The sequence below is a fragment of the Dryobates pubescens genome, chromosome Z, assembly GCF_014839835.1.
Source record: "Dryobates pubescens isolate bDryPub1 chromosome Z, bDryPub1.pri, whole genome shotgun sequence".
Classification (NCBI taxonomy): Eukaryota; Metazoa; Chordata; class Aves; order Piciformes; family Picidae; genus Dryobates; species Dryobates pubescens.
This window is the reverse complement of record NC_071657.1, coordinates 55,049,175-55,064,948: the sequence shown is the minus strand read 5'-3', so window position 1 is coordinate 55,064,948 and position 15,774 is coordinate 55,049,175. Positions and strand designations below refer to the sequence as shown.

At 38.0% G+C, this 15,774-nt stretch overlaps 1 protein-coding gene across 1 annotated transcript in view; it reads right to left on the bottom strand.

Moving 5' to 3' along the window:
• The window catches only part of GLIS3 (GLIS family zinc finger 3), a 177,006-nt gene that overhangs the window by 109,954 nt on the left and 51,278 nt on the right, over positions 1-15,774 (bottom strand). Inside the window, exons 2-3 of the mRNA XM_054178226.1 lie at positions 12,603-12,798; positions 6,390-7,503 (exon numbers count right to left, since the gene is read on the bottom strand). Coding sequence (XP_054034201.1) covers positions 6,390-7,503; positions 12,603-12,798 — 1,310 coding nt within the window. The remainder of the gene's footprint in view (positions 1-6,389; positions 7,504-12,602; positions 12,799-15,774) is intronic.

Sequence of the window (15,774 nt, the reverse complement as noted above, 5' to 3'; positions counted from 1 at the left end):
AGATTTTATTCTGTAACATGTAGTAAGGTTCTCCAGCTATCATTTTTAACTGTCATCCTTTCTACATCTGCATGTTGAAAGAAACTTGTTTTGCATTTTTTAATGTACAGAGAAACTCTCTGATATTGAAGGTCAGTACTTGGATACCATAAGCCTTGAGGTGCTCACTGATCTCAAGTGGAAGTGCATCTTAAGCAGACATAGGAAAATTATGTAACATTACATTTTGGACTCACTATACATTTCATACGGAAGGAGTAATATTAAAAGGCTATTAGTACCATTGCTGAGAGGTAAGCTTTGTTAGCTTGGGGTAGATGCCATCTGATGCAATCACACGAGTTTGAGCTCTTTGTGGAAGCACACCTACAGTTCATACTTCATTTTTTCCTTTAAATAGATTAAACATCATAACCAAACCCAGCAGGTTAGTAAGATCACACAAACTTGTGAGACTAACTCTGAGGTTACAAATTAAAACTCATCTTTCCTGTGTCTGTACACCATGATATAAGCCTAAACAGTTACACATCTCTGCCTTTTCCACAACATTTCTCTTTCAGTTAGTTTATGGAATTACAGAAACAATGAGCAACAGGCCACTTGGCATCTCCGTATTTTCAGCAACTTGACTCAGCAATTGAATTACTGGTCATTTAACACCATGTAAGACTGAGAGCTTAGCTGCTACTTTAGCACAGTGAAAAACTCTTCTGTGAGCATGTAAGCAAAAATAAATAAAAAAATTTGTATAGTTTGTATTTTGTCAAGACTTCAGTGCAATACAGAATTTTGTACAGTCTTTCCTTATCATCAAGAAACAGTCATAAAATCATAGAATCAGAATGGGTTCGGTCAGAAGACACCTCCAAAGGTCATCTAGTCCAACTACCCTGCAGTGAGCACAGACATCCTCCATGGGCCCCATCAAGCCTGACCTTGAATATCTCCAAGGGTGGGGCCTCAAATACCTCCCTGTTCAACCAGTTCCAGTGTTCCACCATCCTCATGATAAAGATCTTCCTCGTAATGTCCTAAATCTACTCTTCTCTAGTTTGAAGCCCTTGCCTGTTGTCCTATCACTCCAGGCCTTTGTAAACAGTTCCTTTCCAGCCTTCTTGTATGCCCCCTTCAGGTACTGGAAGGCTGCTATTAGGTCTCCCCTGAGTCTCCAGGCTGAACAATCCCAGCTCCCTCAGCCTTTTTTCACAGAAGTGTTCCAGCCCCTTGATCATTTTCCTCGTCCTCCTCTGGACCTGCTCCATCAGGTCTATGTCTTTCTTGTGTTGAGGGCTCCATAGCTGGATGCAGTACTCCGGGTGAGCTCTTAACAGAGCAGAGCAAAATGGCACAATCACCTCTCTTGAACCTGCTGGCCATGCTTCTTTTGATGCTGCCTAGGATGCAATTGGCCTTCTCTGGGCTGCAAGTGCACATTGTTGGCTGGTGTCCAGCTTTTCACCCACCAGAATTCCCAAGTCCTTTTCCACAGGGCTGCTTTCTATCACCTCAACCCCCAGTCTGTATTGATAATGAGGATTGTTCTGGCCCACATGCAGAACCATGAACTTAGTCTTTTTGAACCTCATGAGGTTCACCTGGGCCCACCTCTCCAGCTTGTCCAGGTCCTTCTGGATGACATTTCTTCCCTCCAGCATATTGACAGCACCACTCAGCTTGGTGTCATCTGCTAACTTGCTGATGGTGCACTCAATCCCACTGTCTATATCACTTATATCACTTATTATTCAGTACTGGTCCCAGTATAGACCCCTGAGTGACACCACTTCTCCCCTGTCTCCTTCTGGCCTGTATATAACATACATAGTACAAAGCAAATACAACACACCATATAAAGCCACACCAGCAAAGCCTGAAGATGGAAAAAAGTTCCCTATCTTTTTCATATAATGCATTTCTGGTTTTACCCAAAATTTCATGTTGAACATCATCTTCCAAGCACATGTTCTTCAAAGAGCACACACACACATCTACCTAAATAATCACACTCACCCAAAGATGTTTAGTTGTGATTCAATAAATCATTATAAAACTGTTTTTAACTGTTATGTTTTGTGGTTGTGGTGGGTTTTTTTTAACCATGAGCCTTCTGTTTTAATGCTTAGTAGACTGATGTGTTGTGGACTAATTTCAGATATTTAGCAGATATTAAATGGATGTTGTTTCAAATCTGACAGGAATGCTAAAAATGTTATTGGTTTAAATCATAAAAAGTGCTGTCTATTATTACAGTATCATAGTATTTTAGGTATTATCATCCCATAGTTTCAAATACTAATGGCACTCAGAACTTACAGAAAGCAAAAAGACTGAATTTCATTTCAAATGGGGAAATATTCCTAGTGTACCTGAATGAAAATGCAAACACAGACTGAAGTCTATCTCCAACAACACACTGTTGCTATTTACACCAGGATAAATTAAGCTTGTTGTTTGCATAGCATGACACAGCTAATTATGTACTTGTTATTTCTGCTGAACTTGAAAAATAAAAAATATTCATAATAAAAGAAGGAACACCGAGTAGAAAACGAGCTTACAAGTACAGCCAAAGACAGCAAAAGGGCAGCATTTGGCAATTGCTACTATGGAGTTTCCACATCTTTTGATAATTCTCTTTTTTTCTAACCCAGAGGAAATATAAAGTAACCTCAGATACTATTTTGTGGTTAACTGCCAGCAGATGTTACAAATTTTACCTCAACCACTGGCATACTAATTGCTTGCATTGTAACATCAATTTTTCATTCAATTTTAATTTATTCCTACAAAATATAAGTTAATGAATACATTAATAAATACAACCTATTTGAACATGCCATACTTTATAAGAAATAGTTTTAGGGGTAGACACTAAATATATATTACCATGTCCTGAATATATTTTTTAGTCCTTAAACCAGGTCAGTGAGACAATGAATGCATTCCAAATGCAGTAAACTGGAATATTACCTGAAAGAAGTTTCAGTGAACAGTAAGGATCACCCAACACATTTTAACAGCTATTTAAGGAATTCCTGTATCACAGGAACCAACTTCAGGTGAGGCCTTTTGCATGCAGGTACTCTTCAACTTCACAAATTTCCATGTAACAAAGCAAGGCTAAGAGCAATCACCTGCTTTTGCATCCCATATAAAACAAAATGCAAAAATTAATAAAATTCACACCTTTTTAAAATTATTATTATTATTATGGTGTATTTTTCAGAACAAGGACCCATCTAATAATAATGGGCAGGAATGAAAAGTACACCACAATTTTTCAGTTCACAGAGAAAGTATATTTGATCAAATTGCCAAGGCCTAGTCTGAACACACAGCTTCATCACTAAATTCAGTTTAAGCTGGAAAAAGAAAGAGCCTTATTCACAGAACAACAATGCAAAACAAATCTATCAGACAAGTATGCAATTATTTTCCAGTCCACTCTAGCTACCTTTGTACAGAGGGACAAGTATGTTCTGCATTTGTGACCTTAAGAATGCTTGACTTTTAAGTCTGGATCTGATTATCATGATTGTCACGTTTTTGTGTACTGCTATCTGATTAATATTCACCCTACAACACTTATCTTCCAGAATCAAAGAAGACTGATCATCCAGAACAAGAAGGAACTCACAACTAGAGTACTGCTTGTAGCTGTAGTTTATCACTTCAGATTTTTGTTATATAGATAAATGGAAGCTAGTTCGTATGTGGCAAAACAAATGCTGAGGTCAAAGGGGTATTCTACTTGGCACTGATTCTGACTACAACATATGAAATACTGCAGTCCTAGCTGTCTTCAAATCTCTTCTGAAATAAGTATTTCAGCATCACAGAGCAATAGAGAAGAATAAATTGTATTAAATTCAGCTTCTTATTAGTTATGCCCCTGATTCCATGCTATCTCCTTATGTGTTATAATAATACAACTTAAAAGTAACCCTGACCTTTTATTAACAAAACCTGACAAAGCTTGCTGAACTCTTAGATGAGTCCATTGGGATACACACAATACAGTATATAATAACACACTTGCAACACCTGTGACATTAAAGCAAGTACTGCGTGACAAATACACCAATCAGGATGCCTGGGAATACATGCTTAATTAGAAGATTGTCTCTTGCAAAACACTAGGAACCATTAACACATACCATGCTCTCAATAGTTAGTGTGTGATGTCACAAAGGTGAATAGTTTAACTGTCTTTGTTTATAGGACACTTATACATTAAGACAGTGCCTTCCAAAGACCTATTATTTCTGCTATATTCTTGGTAGTAAATGTAATTCACATAACAATGTGGTTTTGGTATTTTTCATTCCCTCCTTGGTCTATTAAAATATTTCTTAGTGGTCTGCAAACTGCAGGTACAATGATTTTAGAGAAAGAGACATTTCACATCTAGAAACAGAAAATAAACTATAGAAAGACCCTCAGTGGAACAAATAAAGATAATTAATTTAAATGTATCACTTAAATGCATAAATTCACACAAGTTTGCAGAAAAGTTTCAGATTTCTTTTGCATATTTTTTTTTAATTGCAGAAATTGTACTTCATGATCATCTTGCCCAAAATGTTCTCCCTAATACCTTACTCACAATCACAGTTTAAAACCTCAAATTATATTGATAAGATTGTAAATTTCACTGCTAGGTAAGATAGGTATGAAGCCTGGCTAAAATATTGTTTCCTAAATATACTGAGAGAATTTCAAACACCTGGACATTAGAAAGCCAAATATGTTTTTCCAAATTCACATAACTTCTGAAAAGGCTAAAGAATGCCATTTCTGCATACTTGTGTCAAGAAAGGTACTTACAGGCACACTATGAGGGTTATCACGTCACCCTGAAAATTTTAGTAATCTCAGAAATGTTATCATATGAAGCACTTTACCCACTTAAACATTAACATATTCATCATCAGTGAATGATGATTCTGTCAAAGCTAGGGACTACTCAGGGAGGCCTCATACTCATGAGAAGGTCACTGGAAATATAATTTCTAAACAGGCAGGGCAGGCAGTGTAGAGTCCTACTAACTGTCTTCCCCAGTCTTACTGGATCCCTCATCATAATTCTCCTACTATAAAGAATCTGGTTACCTGAATCACTCTTTTTTTTTCAGTTCAGTGTTCTTTCACTGTTCCTGCCCTTTTACTTCATACTGTTGCCCTCATTTTCCCATGTGCTATTCCCTTGAAAAAAAACCACTTTCTTGACTCCTAATAATTCTTTTTCCCCGTCCTTGTCTCACTACACAGCTGACAAGAAATCCTTGAGGAGGAACAGTGGTTAATGGTAACCTCTGATCCAATGTATCTGGAGGGCGGAAAAGATATTATTCTGGAATTCCTAGAGCAGAGAGCCTGAATTCAGGCTCTGGTGTGACAGAGGTTCCCAGTGTCATGACAAAAATCTCTGCCAGGTCCTTTAAATTCAGGTGAGAAATCTGGGAAAATACATACTGGCCCTTTGAAGTAACAAAAGTGAAAGAAACAAATTTCCTCTATCTAGTGTACAAGCAAACATCTACATCACAGTAAGAAAATCACTCAGCTAGGCATGCAGCGAAATGACCCACATACACAACTTCTTTTTTTTTCCCATGGAATAATAACCAGCATTTTTCCCTAGAAATTATATATTCATTATTTAGTTAGGCTAAGCATAGGGCTGGAAACAGTACTGGTGAGGCTGCTTTCTGCTGATGGTAAATAAGCGCTTGGTAAGCGTAAGCCAATTGTCATACAAGATACAGACAGTATGCAAAGCCAACAAAGACATTTTATCCCAGAGATTGTAGATTGTTCACTGGAGACTAAACATAAACTGATTCTATCAAACCATGTGATAACACATGTGTTAGACTGACTTGTGGTGACCCTAAAAAAAAAGGCAAGAAAAACATGACTTTGGGTGTTGAATGCTCACTGCTAAAAAATCTGTGAACAGATAAATTGCTCTGGGTTTTATTCCTACTGTATTCAGGGAAACAAGGCTGTGAATCTGCTTTTTGTTAGTAATGAAGCAAACAAGTGCCTTCAAAAATACCTAATTCTTCTCAGCTTCACTTTTCCATATGTATCCTTCATGCAGGTACTTTATGCAGGTGCTTTATGAAGGTCTACTGTGTTACTTCTGCAGTCTACATGGAAGTTTAGAAATTTAGATAATAAAATTTTGTCTAACCCTCTTTGTTAGTACATATAAAATTAAAGAACGCCTCTCCTTTCTTTCTAGGTGGAAAGATGGAGACAGACTAGTTAAAAAAGCACCCCATTAACTAGGGAAAACAATGGCAGAGTTACAATTTCTCTGTATTTTCATGAGTAACAGAGAAGCATTTATTGATAAGAGAGAGAGAATTCAGACTCACTGTGCATTTGTTTGGCTTCTCTCCTGAGTGGACTCTCATGTGAATTAGCAGTTTATAACGGGCATTAAATGGCTTGCACCTTCGTGGGCACCCTGCCCAGAAGCAAGTGAAGTCTTCTCCCTTCCTCTGGTCTATATGGATCTTCTCTATGTGGCGCACAAGTTCCTCTCGCTGGTCATACAATGCACCACAGTCAACCCAGTAACAGCTATGCTTGCCATTGAAATCATCTAGCTCACCATCTTCATCAGGCAGGGAGCCTGGGGCAGAAGGAGGAACAGGCAGTGAGTGAAAATGACTTGACAGACTGTGTAGATGACAGTGCTGGTGACCATGGTATGGTGGGGGTGGCCCTTGTGGAGGAGGCAGTGGCAGCAGGGGTGGAGAAGACATGTTAAGTGTGTGGCCTAAGAAGTCGTCCAGCTGTTCATTTTTCAGGATGCCTGCCACCTGGTTGTCTGCAAGTGGCACACCTTGCTGAATCACCATGTTACTTGTGGCAGTCACCTGCAAGGTGGCTTGCTCCAGCTGCTGAATATGCTGGCTCTCACCAACCTGATTCTCAACATGCCCTGGGAAGGTGATGCTGCCATTAGCTGTAAGAAGGCCTTTCTGGGTAGCTGTAATAGAGCAATTTTGGGGTATACAGCTTCCTCTCACTCCCAAAAAATGTCCATAGACCTCAGGCTGTGGGGACACATTTGTTGGCGATGTCCTGGAGCTGTTGATGTAGGCCACAAGAGATGCTGGGGATGTATGGATGATTGTATTGAAGTCAATCCCAATGCCATCAGACAGAGGAGACAGAGAGAGTGCTCTCTTTTTGGAGCGGGTGGATTGAGACCAGCAAGGACTAGAGAAAGGGGAATGCTTATTTTCCATGTCACGTAAATAGGATGGTAACAAGTTAGAGACACAGCTACTGGACACAGATCTTCCAGGTGAAAACTTCAGTAAATCCTCTGGCTCACTGCCATTTTGTAAACCTTGGTCAGGAGGAACAGGAGGAGGTGTCCTGTGTCCACAAGACCACTCTTGCTTAATGCACAAAGTGGACTGACTTTCTGACAAGCTTGAGGTTGTAGAGGCCAAAGACTCATGTGACAACAGCAACCTGGAATAAAAGCACAATAAAGTAAGCAAGCAGTTAGACAATTCCAGAGTGGTTCTTCTATCTTGACATACATGTAAAATTAAGGACAGGCTACATGTGAGAAAAGTTCTCTCTAAATTTAGGCACTCAGCTGTATCAATCCTAGATAAGGTATCAGGAGGCATACACAGACATTATGTATGTAACAAAATAAACAAAATAAATGAATAATGTAGAACTATCTGAAGAGGTTTATTTAGTTTTGATTTGATGAGATAACTGTCTGCAAGTCAGCAATCAAAATTTTTCACTAAAGTGTAATCTTGCTGTTACCATTGTTTTTCACAGAAATACTAGGAAACTTGTTTGTGCTGAAAACATCCCAAGCATAGTTAAAAAAAAAAAACACAACAAAACAAAACCAAAATCAAAACAACTCATAAATTCTTCCCAATATTGTTTTCTACAGAACAGTACAAAAAAGAAATTCAGGGGCATTAGTGTCCCTGATTCATGACTGCAAACACTGAATAGATTTATGTCTCTGTGTTTCCAGTTCACATCCTGGCACATCCTTGGATTTCCTGCTAGCCAGTCAGTATATTGAATTGTATTTTAATGGGGTTCTAACAGTAGGAAGAACTAGGTATGTATCTAGATAAACCTGGAGATCTCACAGACACAGATGCCTCTGCATCCTGTATTTTTGGGATTAATTCCTCAGTTTATTATTTTTGTAATATGCTATTGAAGGAATTTCAATGGTGGATTAAGTATATAAGAAATTCAGTTTCTCCTCACAATCTAAAATGCATTTTTTTAAGATGGACAAGTCAATCACTGCTTCTCAGCTTCTCACATAAAAAATAAGACACCAAACCATTCCTATCATATAAAGAGTTCAAGAGGTCAAATTAACATTAAAAAATAAAAAAGATAGCAAAGGAGTGCTAATAGGTGCCTTAAATAGGAGGTGTTGAAAAATATTTCTTCAAGCTCTAATTACATGAAATATTTACATGCAATAATCCAAAGGAACTGTCACTTAGGCAAGGAATAATGCATTCTTATTTACAAGGGTAAGTTATTGTCATTGGTTTTTTTTTACCACCTGGTTTTATATGGATATAAACTTCAAATTTCTACAAGTACACAGTTAGTAAGAGCAAATCTCACCTCTTTCTCAATACAGGAATTAAGTTTTGGTATCTAGTCGGAGTAAATAATATTGCAGTTGCTCTGACTTCTGCAAGATTTTCTTACAGATGCTGCCTCAGGAAACAAGGGTGCATGGGACAGATATCTTAAGGCGCATAACTGCATCGTACGTCTGTACCATAGCCCTACTTCAGTGAAAGCAACTTCACTGGAGATACACGAAACTACTTGATTTAGGAACTGGTGGTTCCCAGGCTAGAACTAGGAATCTGAATCCCATTTAAAACAATGTCAGTCAACCCAACAGAGCAAAACAAGACCCTAAATGATCTCTCTCAAGATATTCCCAGTGAACATAGCAGTATTTCCATTATTTTACTTGGTAAATCCACTTTTCACCTCTGTAATCTGTGGATTACTTTGCAATTAGATCAGCAAGGTTGAAAGAGAACATGATAACACTAAGTAAAGTCATTCAAGGAAGTGAAATGTATATGACTTTCCACATTCACTTCTAACCTCAAAAATTAAAGCTAAATAGTCACAGTGTGCTTGTTCTCTCTGAGTGATGTGGGGGTTTTCCTACTACTTAATACTACAGCATTTTTCAGCACTTGAGAGTCACCCAACATGAGGAAAGAACAATTGGGTTGCAGTGACTTTGGTTTAAGAGCTGCATCATGCTGCAGAAACAATCCAGTCACTGCTGAAGAGCTGGAGGAGCTGATGTGGTGCCCAGGGCACCATGGTTGTCCTCTCAGGCCCTTTTTGTCTAGAGGGGAAGACTGGCAGTAGCTGAGGGAGAGAGGAAGCAGTTTGCAGGTGCAATGTCTCCACACTGAGATAGCTGCTGAACAGTAAAAATGTAGCTTTGAATACCATCAAGCTTTGCTGTGATGAAGTACAGGATAGGTAAATGCTTCCTTGCCTAAGATACTTGCTTTGTAATGGTTGGTTGTTGTATCAGAATAAGAATCACTCCTATTGAGACTGAATGTCAGCATAGGGTACTGTTATGGATGTCATGTTACTGCCTAACTGCACTTTCAAAACCCTGCACAATTAACATACTGACTACAACTTGCATTGAGAGAAGTGAGAAATGACTGATTGCTATATTAGGTCAATCTTGTGTAAAATTAAGATCTAGAGGGATAATTATTTGTGGGGGGAAAAAAATCGTTCAGGCTGTTTGGTCAGTCTGTTATCAATGGGCTTTATTAGAGCATAGTTCATTATAGGGCAGTTGGATTCTGTTTAGCATGCTGTGACCCCAAACATTCTTCAACAGAGGAAGAAAACTAAGTAAAACTTCTTTTTTCCATGCTAGACTATATATTTTTCTATCTGGAAAATATACATAATGGAAGGAATTTTTTGCCAACTCAATTATTTAAATGTTTATTTTCTCTTTTTTATAAATAGGGAAAACAGAAGTCATGCATCAACATAACAATTTTGTTTATGTGATGTCAAGAATTTTAATCAGATGCTTAGTGTCATTCAAAAAAGCCAAACACAAAGAGACATATCCATTAGTGAACCTGTATTTAAAAACCCTTGTAAAAGAATGAAAATAAAAAGTGGGCCCAGAAGTATACCATAATTAGCCAGATCATCTGGAAAACTTTGGCTCGTTCTTAAGCTTCTAAATTCAAAAGTAAAAACAAATTCAACTCTCCCTGCTCCTCCCCTCACACCCCCCCCCCCAAAAAAGAAAAGATGCTTAAAAACAGAACTCACACTGTAGCTAATTTCCCAGGGGAAAATGAAAACACATATAGCAAATAATAAAATTAAGGGCCAGCTATACTACTGTACCAGATTCTCAGATGGCATTAATTGCTATGTCTACTTACTGGTTTGGAGTAGATCTTTTAGGAACAAGAGATTACTGCAATTACTTTCTATTCTTTCTCTGTGTACAGGGACCACAGTCCCAATTAGAAGCGAAAATCTTACACATTAACATGGAAGAGTAAAAATTACATTTTCTAATCTTTTTGAATAGTCTTCTGTTTTACTATCCAAGAACCCTTTGCTCTTTCCTAGGTAATTTTCTGATATGCAACGAAATAAATGGCAGTATTATACCTAGTTTCAAGCAGAATAAGTGAATAATCTGAACTTTTTTTTTTTTTTGGGGGGGGGGGGCGGGGGCAGGGAGGGAAATGCTCAAAAAAGATGAGAAAGATTTCACCACTCATGGTCTATATACCAACATCTGATGATATCTACAGCCAAATTACAATTCTGCCAATTTTTCTTTCTTCCATCAGTAAAAATCAAGACAAACTATTTCTGTTTCAGCAAACAATCTAGTTTGGACAGAGCTACCAGGGAACCGTTTATGATGCTCAAGAGATACAATCCAGAGAAGGCACTCAGTCCATAAAGGATTATGGAGTCATCTTAGGCACACAGTTCAGGCACATGCAGTTCATTGCTGAAGAAATTTTAAGTAACTAACTAAATAAAACTTATAGTGTTTCAACTATATGTGAATTATATCTGATTTCAAACTTGTTTTGCCCTATAAAATACTCAGATTTAGAAGAAAATTCCTCATTGACAAATCATTAAAAGAGACTCTAGAGAGAATCATTAAAAGGGACATTAGATTCTTGATTCTGCCACAGTTTCAATTTCATTTCACCCTTGGTAGACGTTTCTTTAAAATAAAACCAAAAACATGTAACTCAGTACTGACATAGTACATCAAACCACACATTCAGTTAAAAGTAACAGTGTTTGTAACCATACAGTCACATCTAAAACTTGTTCAGTAATAATTACCTAATTATTTAAGTTTTGTACCATCAGTTTTGTTCTGGCTCAGAGGCATGTCTTTGGGCTTCTTATGTCTCATCATCTTAGCAGTGAATGGATTTTACTGACACGCTTACATAGGAAGCACAGTTAATTTTGTAAACTGTCCTGAGGTACTCTGTCTTCACAAAAGGAATGACAGAAATGTCACAAACGCTCTCAAAGCAAAGCAAGGTTTTCTTCCAGTTACATAACACTAATTTTAATTATTTCAAGAATGTTCCTTGGCTTGTAATAACTTAATATAGTAAAATACAAACTGTTTTGAGAATAAAGGCGCTTCTGGCCCTTTGTAAATAAGAACAGTTAGGTTTAAACTCATTCAGCAACCCTTCCATGAGTAACATGTAAAAAAAGTGGAAAAGTAAATAACACACCAGAATGTTTTCTCATTATGTTTAACTAATATCAAAGGGCATGCTTAATGTATTTGTATGAAGGTTATATCTCAAGTAACTGTTTTCCCTGCACTGATGTGCTATACTCATAGCCACAATCTTAAAAGTTACATAAATATTTAAGAATTGATTATCAGTATTTATCTACAGCTCAGTGATACGAAAAGGCAATATGTAGGGGAGAGGCTCTAGCTTTTATTAACCTACTCACCAGAGCTAGGAAAATGGACAAGTTTTCAGGGACTGAAGTCTAACACAGATGATGTTAACTGCTGGCTCAGTGCAGACAGCAAACAAGTGTTCAAATTAACTTAATTATGTAAACAATTAAACAACCTGAAAGAAAAGCTATTTGATGAGAAGAGAGAAATGTCAGCAGGGCACTTAAGTTTACTTTGTCTGACATTAGTGTTGCTTGACCAGCATTAACAGTACTATGGTAAGCTTAAAATAGGTCACTGTCCCTCAAGACAAAACCAAGGAGTATTTCATCCTCTGTAACATTTCATGTCTTTAGAACAAAAACGTATTTAAGTGAATATAAACACATTTATACAACAAAAAGTGTTATCAAGGATAGAAAACGTGACAAAATTTCACTCCTGGTTTGAATGAGCCAAACAGTATGATTACAGCTGATGTGAATTAAATAGCATTGAATGAAATTTCCTGTGGCATAATAGAGCATCATTTAGGCCATTTCCATCATACATATAGAAAAAACTAACTCGGAACCTTGCATCAGAAGAAGTACTCAGGCTGGAAGCATCCATACACCTCTGTAAAGTAAGGCTCATCTGGTTGCATGCTGCTGAAACCTGATTAGCAGAAGGTGGAACAGGTTCCAGCTGTTGAATTCTCATGGGATGGCTGGTGACATTGTCGCATTGTTTTTCAACAGACTTGTACGGGGGTCCATAACCAAGACCTCCTAAAAATAAACAAATCAGGTTAGTAATCATCTCCCATGAGCCCATAACAAGGCCACAAAACTCCTATCACTTCGCAAAGTAGGCAAAGCATCTTCAATCATAGAAGAAACAGGGCACCAACACAGAGATTTTGAATAATTCTCCAAACATAGACCACAATATTCTAAAGTGAAATAAATAATGTCCATTTAAAACATATGATGAAGTACATACACTAAAGACCAGTTGCCACTGACAAATGTCAAAAAGGTACCTCTAGAAGAGTCTAGGTAAAGGAGCTGCCCTCTGCCAGGGGGACAGCCAAGCCTAAAGTGTACCTTTCTCTGAAGAAGGTGGGAAGAGATTAGAACCCAAGGAGGCTGCAGGATCACCAACATGCCTTGAATCCTGCCTAACCCCACAGTTCCACATCATTACAAGCCATTCCATTATTCCTAGCCCTAGCCACCCAAAAAGAAACAGACTGCAGACATGCATGCAAATTGCAACCATAGGTCTGGTGTGGTGAATAGCACAGGCCATGTCATTTCCCTGGCAGGGGACAGTTACAGCTAGAACTCAGCATTCCACCAAGGTACTGGGGGAGAAGCTTGACCTGGATCAAGGAAAGATGCATTCTGGACTTCCTTTAAAAGGTCACAATGTGCTCTTAATCACTACTACCATGACTCACACTGATGGCTATTACACAGTAGCATGATATGACGTGCTAGGTTAAGCCCAGCATAAGAGGAGGGTGGGCTGAAAAGAACCTAGCCTCAAGTGGACAAAGAAACCTGACCCAGGTGGGCAGAGAGAGTTAACCCCCCTCCCAGGGGAAGGGGTCCCCAGGTCAAAGCCTATTCCACTCCCACTTCCAGTCCACAATCCTTTCTAAGGGAAGGCCATTTCCTGCCTCACTCTCTTCTCCTGCCCTTGCTTTGCTGACATCCTGCTGCTGCTGCTGTTAGCTGTTTAACCACATGGCTGGGCCTGTTCCACGCTATTCCAGACTCCTAAGGAACTGCATCTAAAGAGAATCCATCTTACATCAGAGAATCCTTTGACAGCTCTGTCTGGTTTTGTATATATTTTCATTTACTCTTTTCCCTTATACCTTTGTAACATTCCTTTTACTCAGATGTCTTTTGTATTTTGTTAAACTTACTTTTTTTACTTCCAGATCGATTCAAGAGTGTTCTTTTGTAATTTTACCTCTCTCTTCTCCGGCTTAATTTGCTTTCCCTACCAGGAAAAGGGGGAGAGGGGAGGCAACCTAAATCTGTTTCACTGGGGAGCTTTTGGGCTCTGGGAAAATGCTTAAACCACAACAGAAATAGATGGCAAGTGTGACATTATCCACTTCTTTGTGTTACGCTTTAGGTCACAGACAGTGATTTAAAATACATCAAGATGAAGATGACAAAATGTCAGTTGTCATATGGAAGCTGTTGGATACTTAGCAAATTCTCATCATGGTTGGAAAATAGCAATTAGATGATTCATGCTTCTAGCTGCTTCCCCATGTTCTGACATATTGTCCCATAGCTGGACAGCACAATCAGGACAGTGAAAAGCATGTCAATCTCAACCATTTTCTAAATGAAGTCTATTTACTCAGTTACACAATTCATGTACTACTGTTTCTCAAAGATGCTCAAATGGGCTGTGAACATCACCAAGCAGTACATTAAGGCATTTATGGCACTCATTTATTCTTCAATACCCTCCAGATCAAATTGGATAACCTTGAAAATTTTCAGTTCGCCCTAAAAATTTAATTTATAGCTCTTATCTTTTTTCTTTTTTCTTTTTAAGAGAACAAATAGATAAATTTATTTCTGTTTCACTAGTCTGTGACTTTTTTTTTTTTTTCCCCAAATACTCTTTTGGCTTAATTAGTAATATCTGAGCTGTATGTGAGGAGCACCTACATGATTCTCAAGTCCACTGGGATCATACATACATGATTCTCAGTCCACTAGAATCCTAACTGCTTATTAAATTCATTTACAGATGTTACAGTTTGCCTTCATGATCTGCCATGAAAATGTGCTCCCCAGGACAATATATGGCAGCCTTTAAGAAAAACAACTTACCATTGCTACTGCTTTATAACATAACTGAATAATATAGCATCTGGCTAAAAAACTCTTAGGACAAGAAGAAAACGTGTAATAACTGACCCTGAAATGTAACTAAAAGGACTGGAAATTTCCAAGGACAAATACGTAAGAACTCTTTGCATTGCACTCAACTCCATTGCAGGTAGCAGTAAAAAAGCTTTTGACCTTTGTAGGATTCCTTTCTAGTCTCATTAAAAAAATGCCCAATTAAATCAAAGGAATAAGGAAAGACATTTTATTTTCCTTCCTGTGAAGCAGGTTTTATTTCTAACTCATTAAAGCTGAACCAGTGTGCTGCTCAGCAGTCGCTTTTATAATGCTAGTGTTAAAATGAAACCAGACTGCAAAAATCTGGCAAAAAGCATCACTCGCCCCTGGCAATACCATGGACTCTCTTCATGAAAGGATTGGTAGGGACACACTCACATCATATAAAATACACAATACTACATAATATGGCTATGTGTGTGTATATTACGTATGCTCAGTCAGTTATTTTTTAGAGTCTTTAGCTTGTAGCAACAAAGTCTTTCTGCACCAAAGGATATCAAAGATAGGGAAGTGCTCTTTAACAAGAAATTCAACTAGTTTCAACACTGATACACAACTGTAATGCCTGTAGAGCTTACATACATACACACATCTATATATAGGGAGAGCGAGAGAGACTGCTTCATAAATGTAAACCTGTTATTTAGCACTGATAAAAGCTCTACTACAAAAATGTAACAAATATATACTGATTTTTGCCTGGATGACACCATAATATCCATCACTCACAAGCCACTTTCAACAACTTCCAATGGTAACAATACTACCCATTTTATCATATCCAGGAAACCAAAGGCTGTGCACTCCTAAGATTCACAC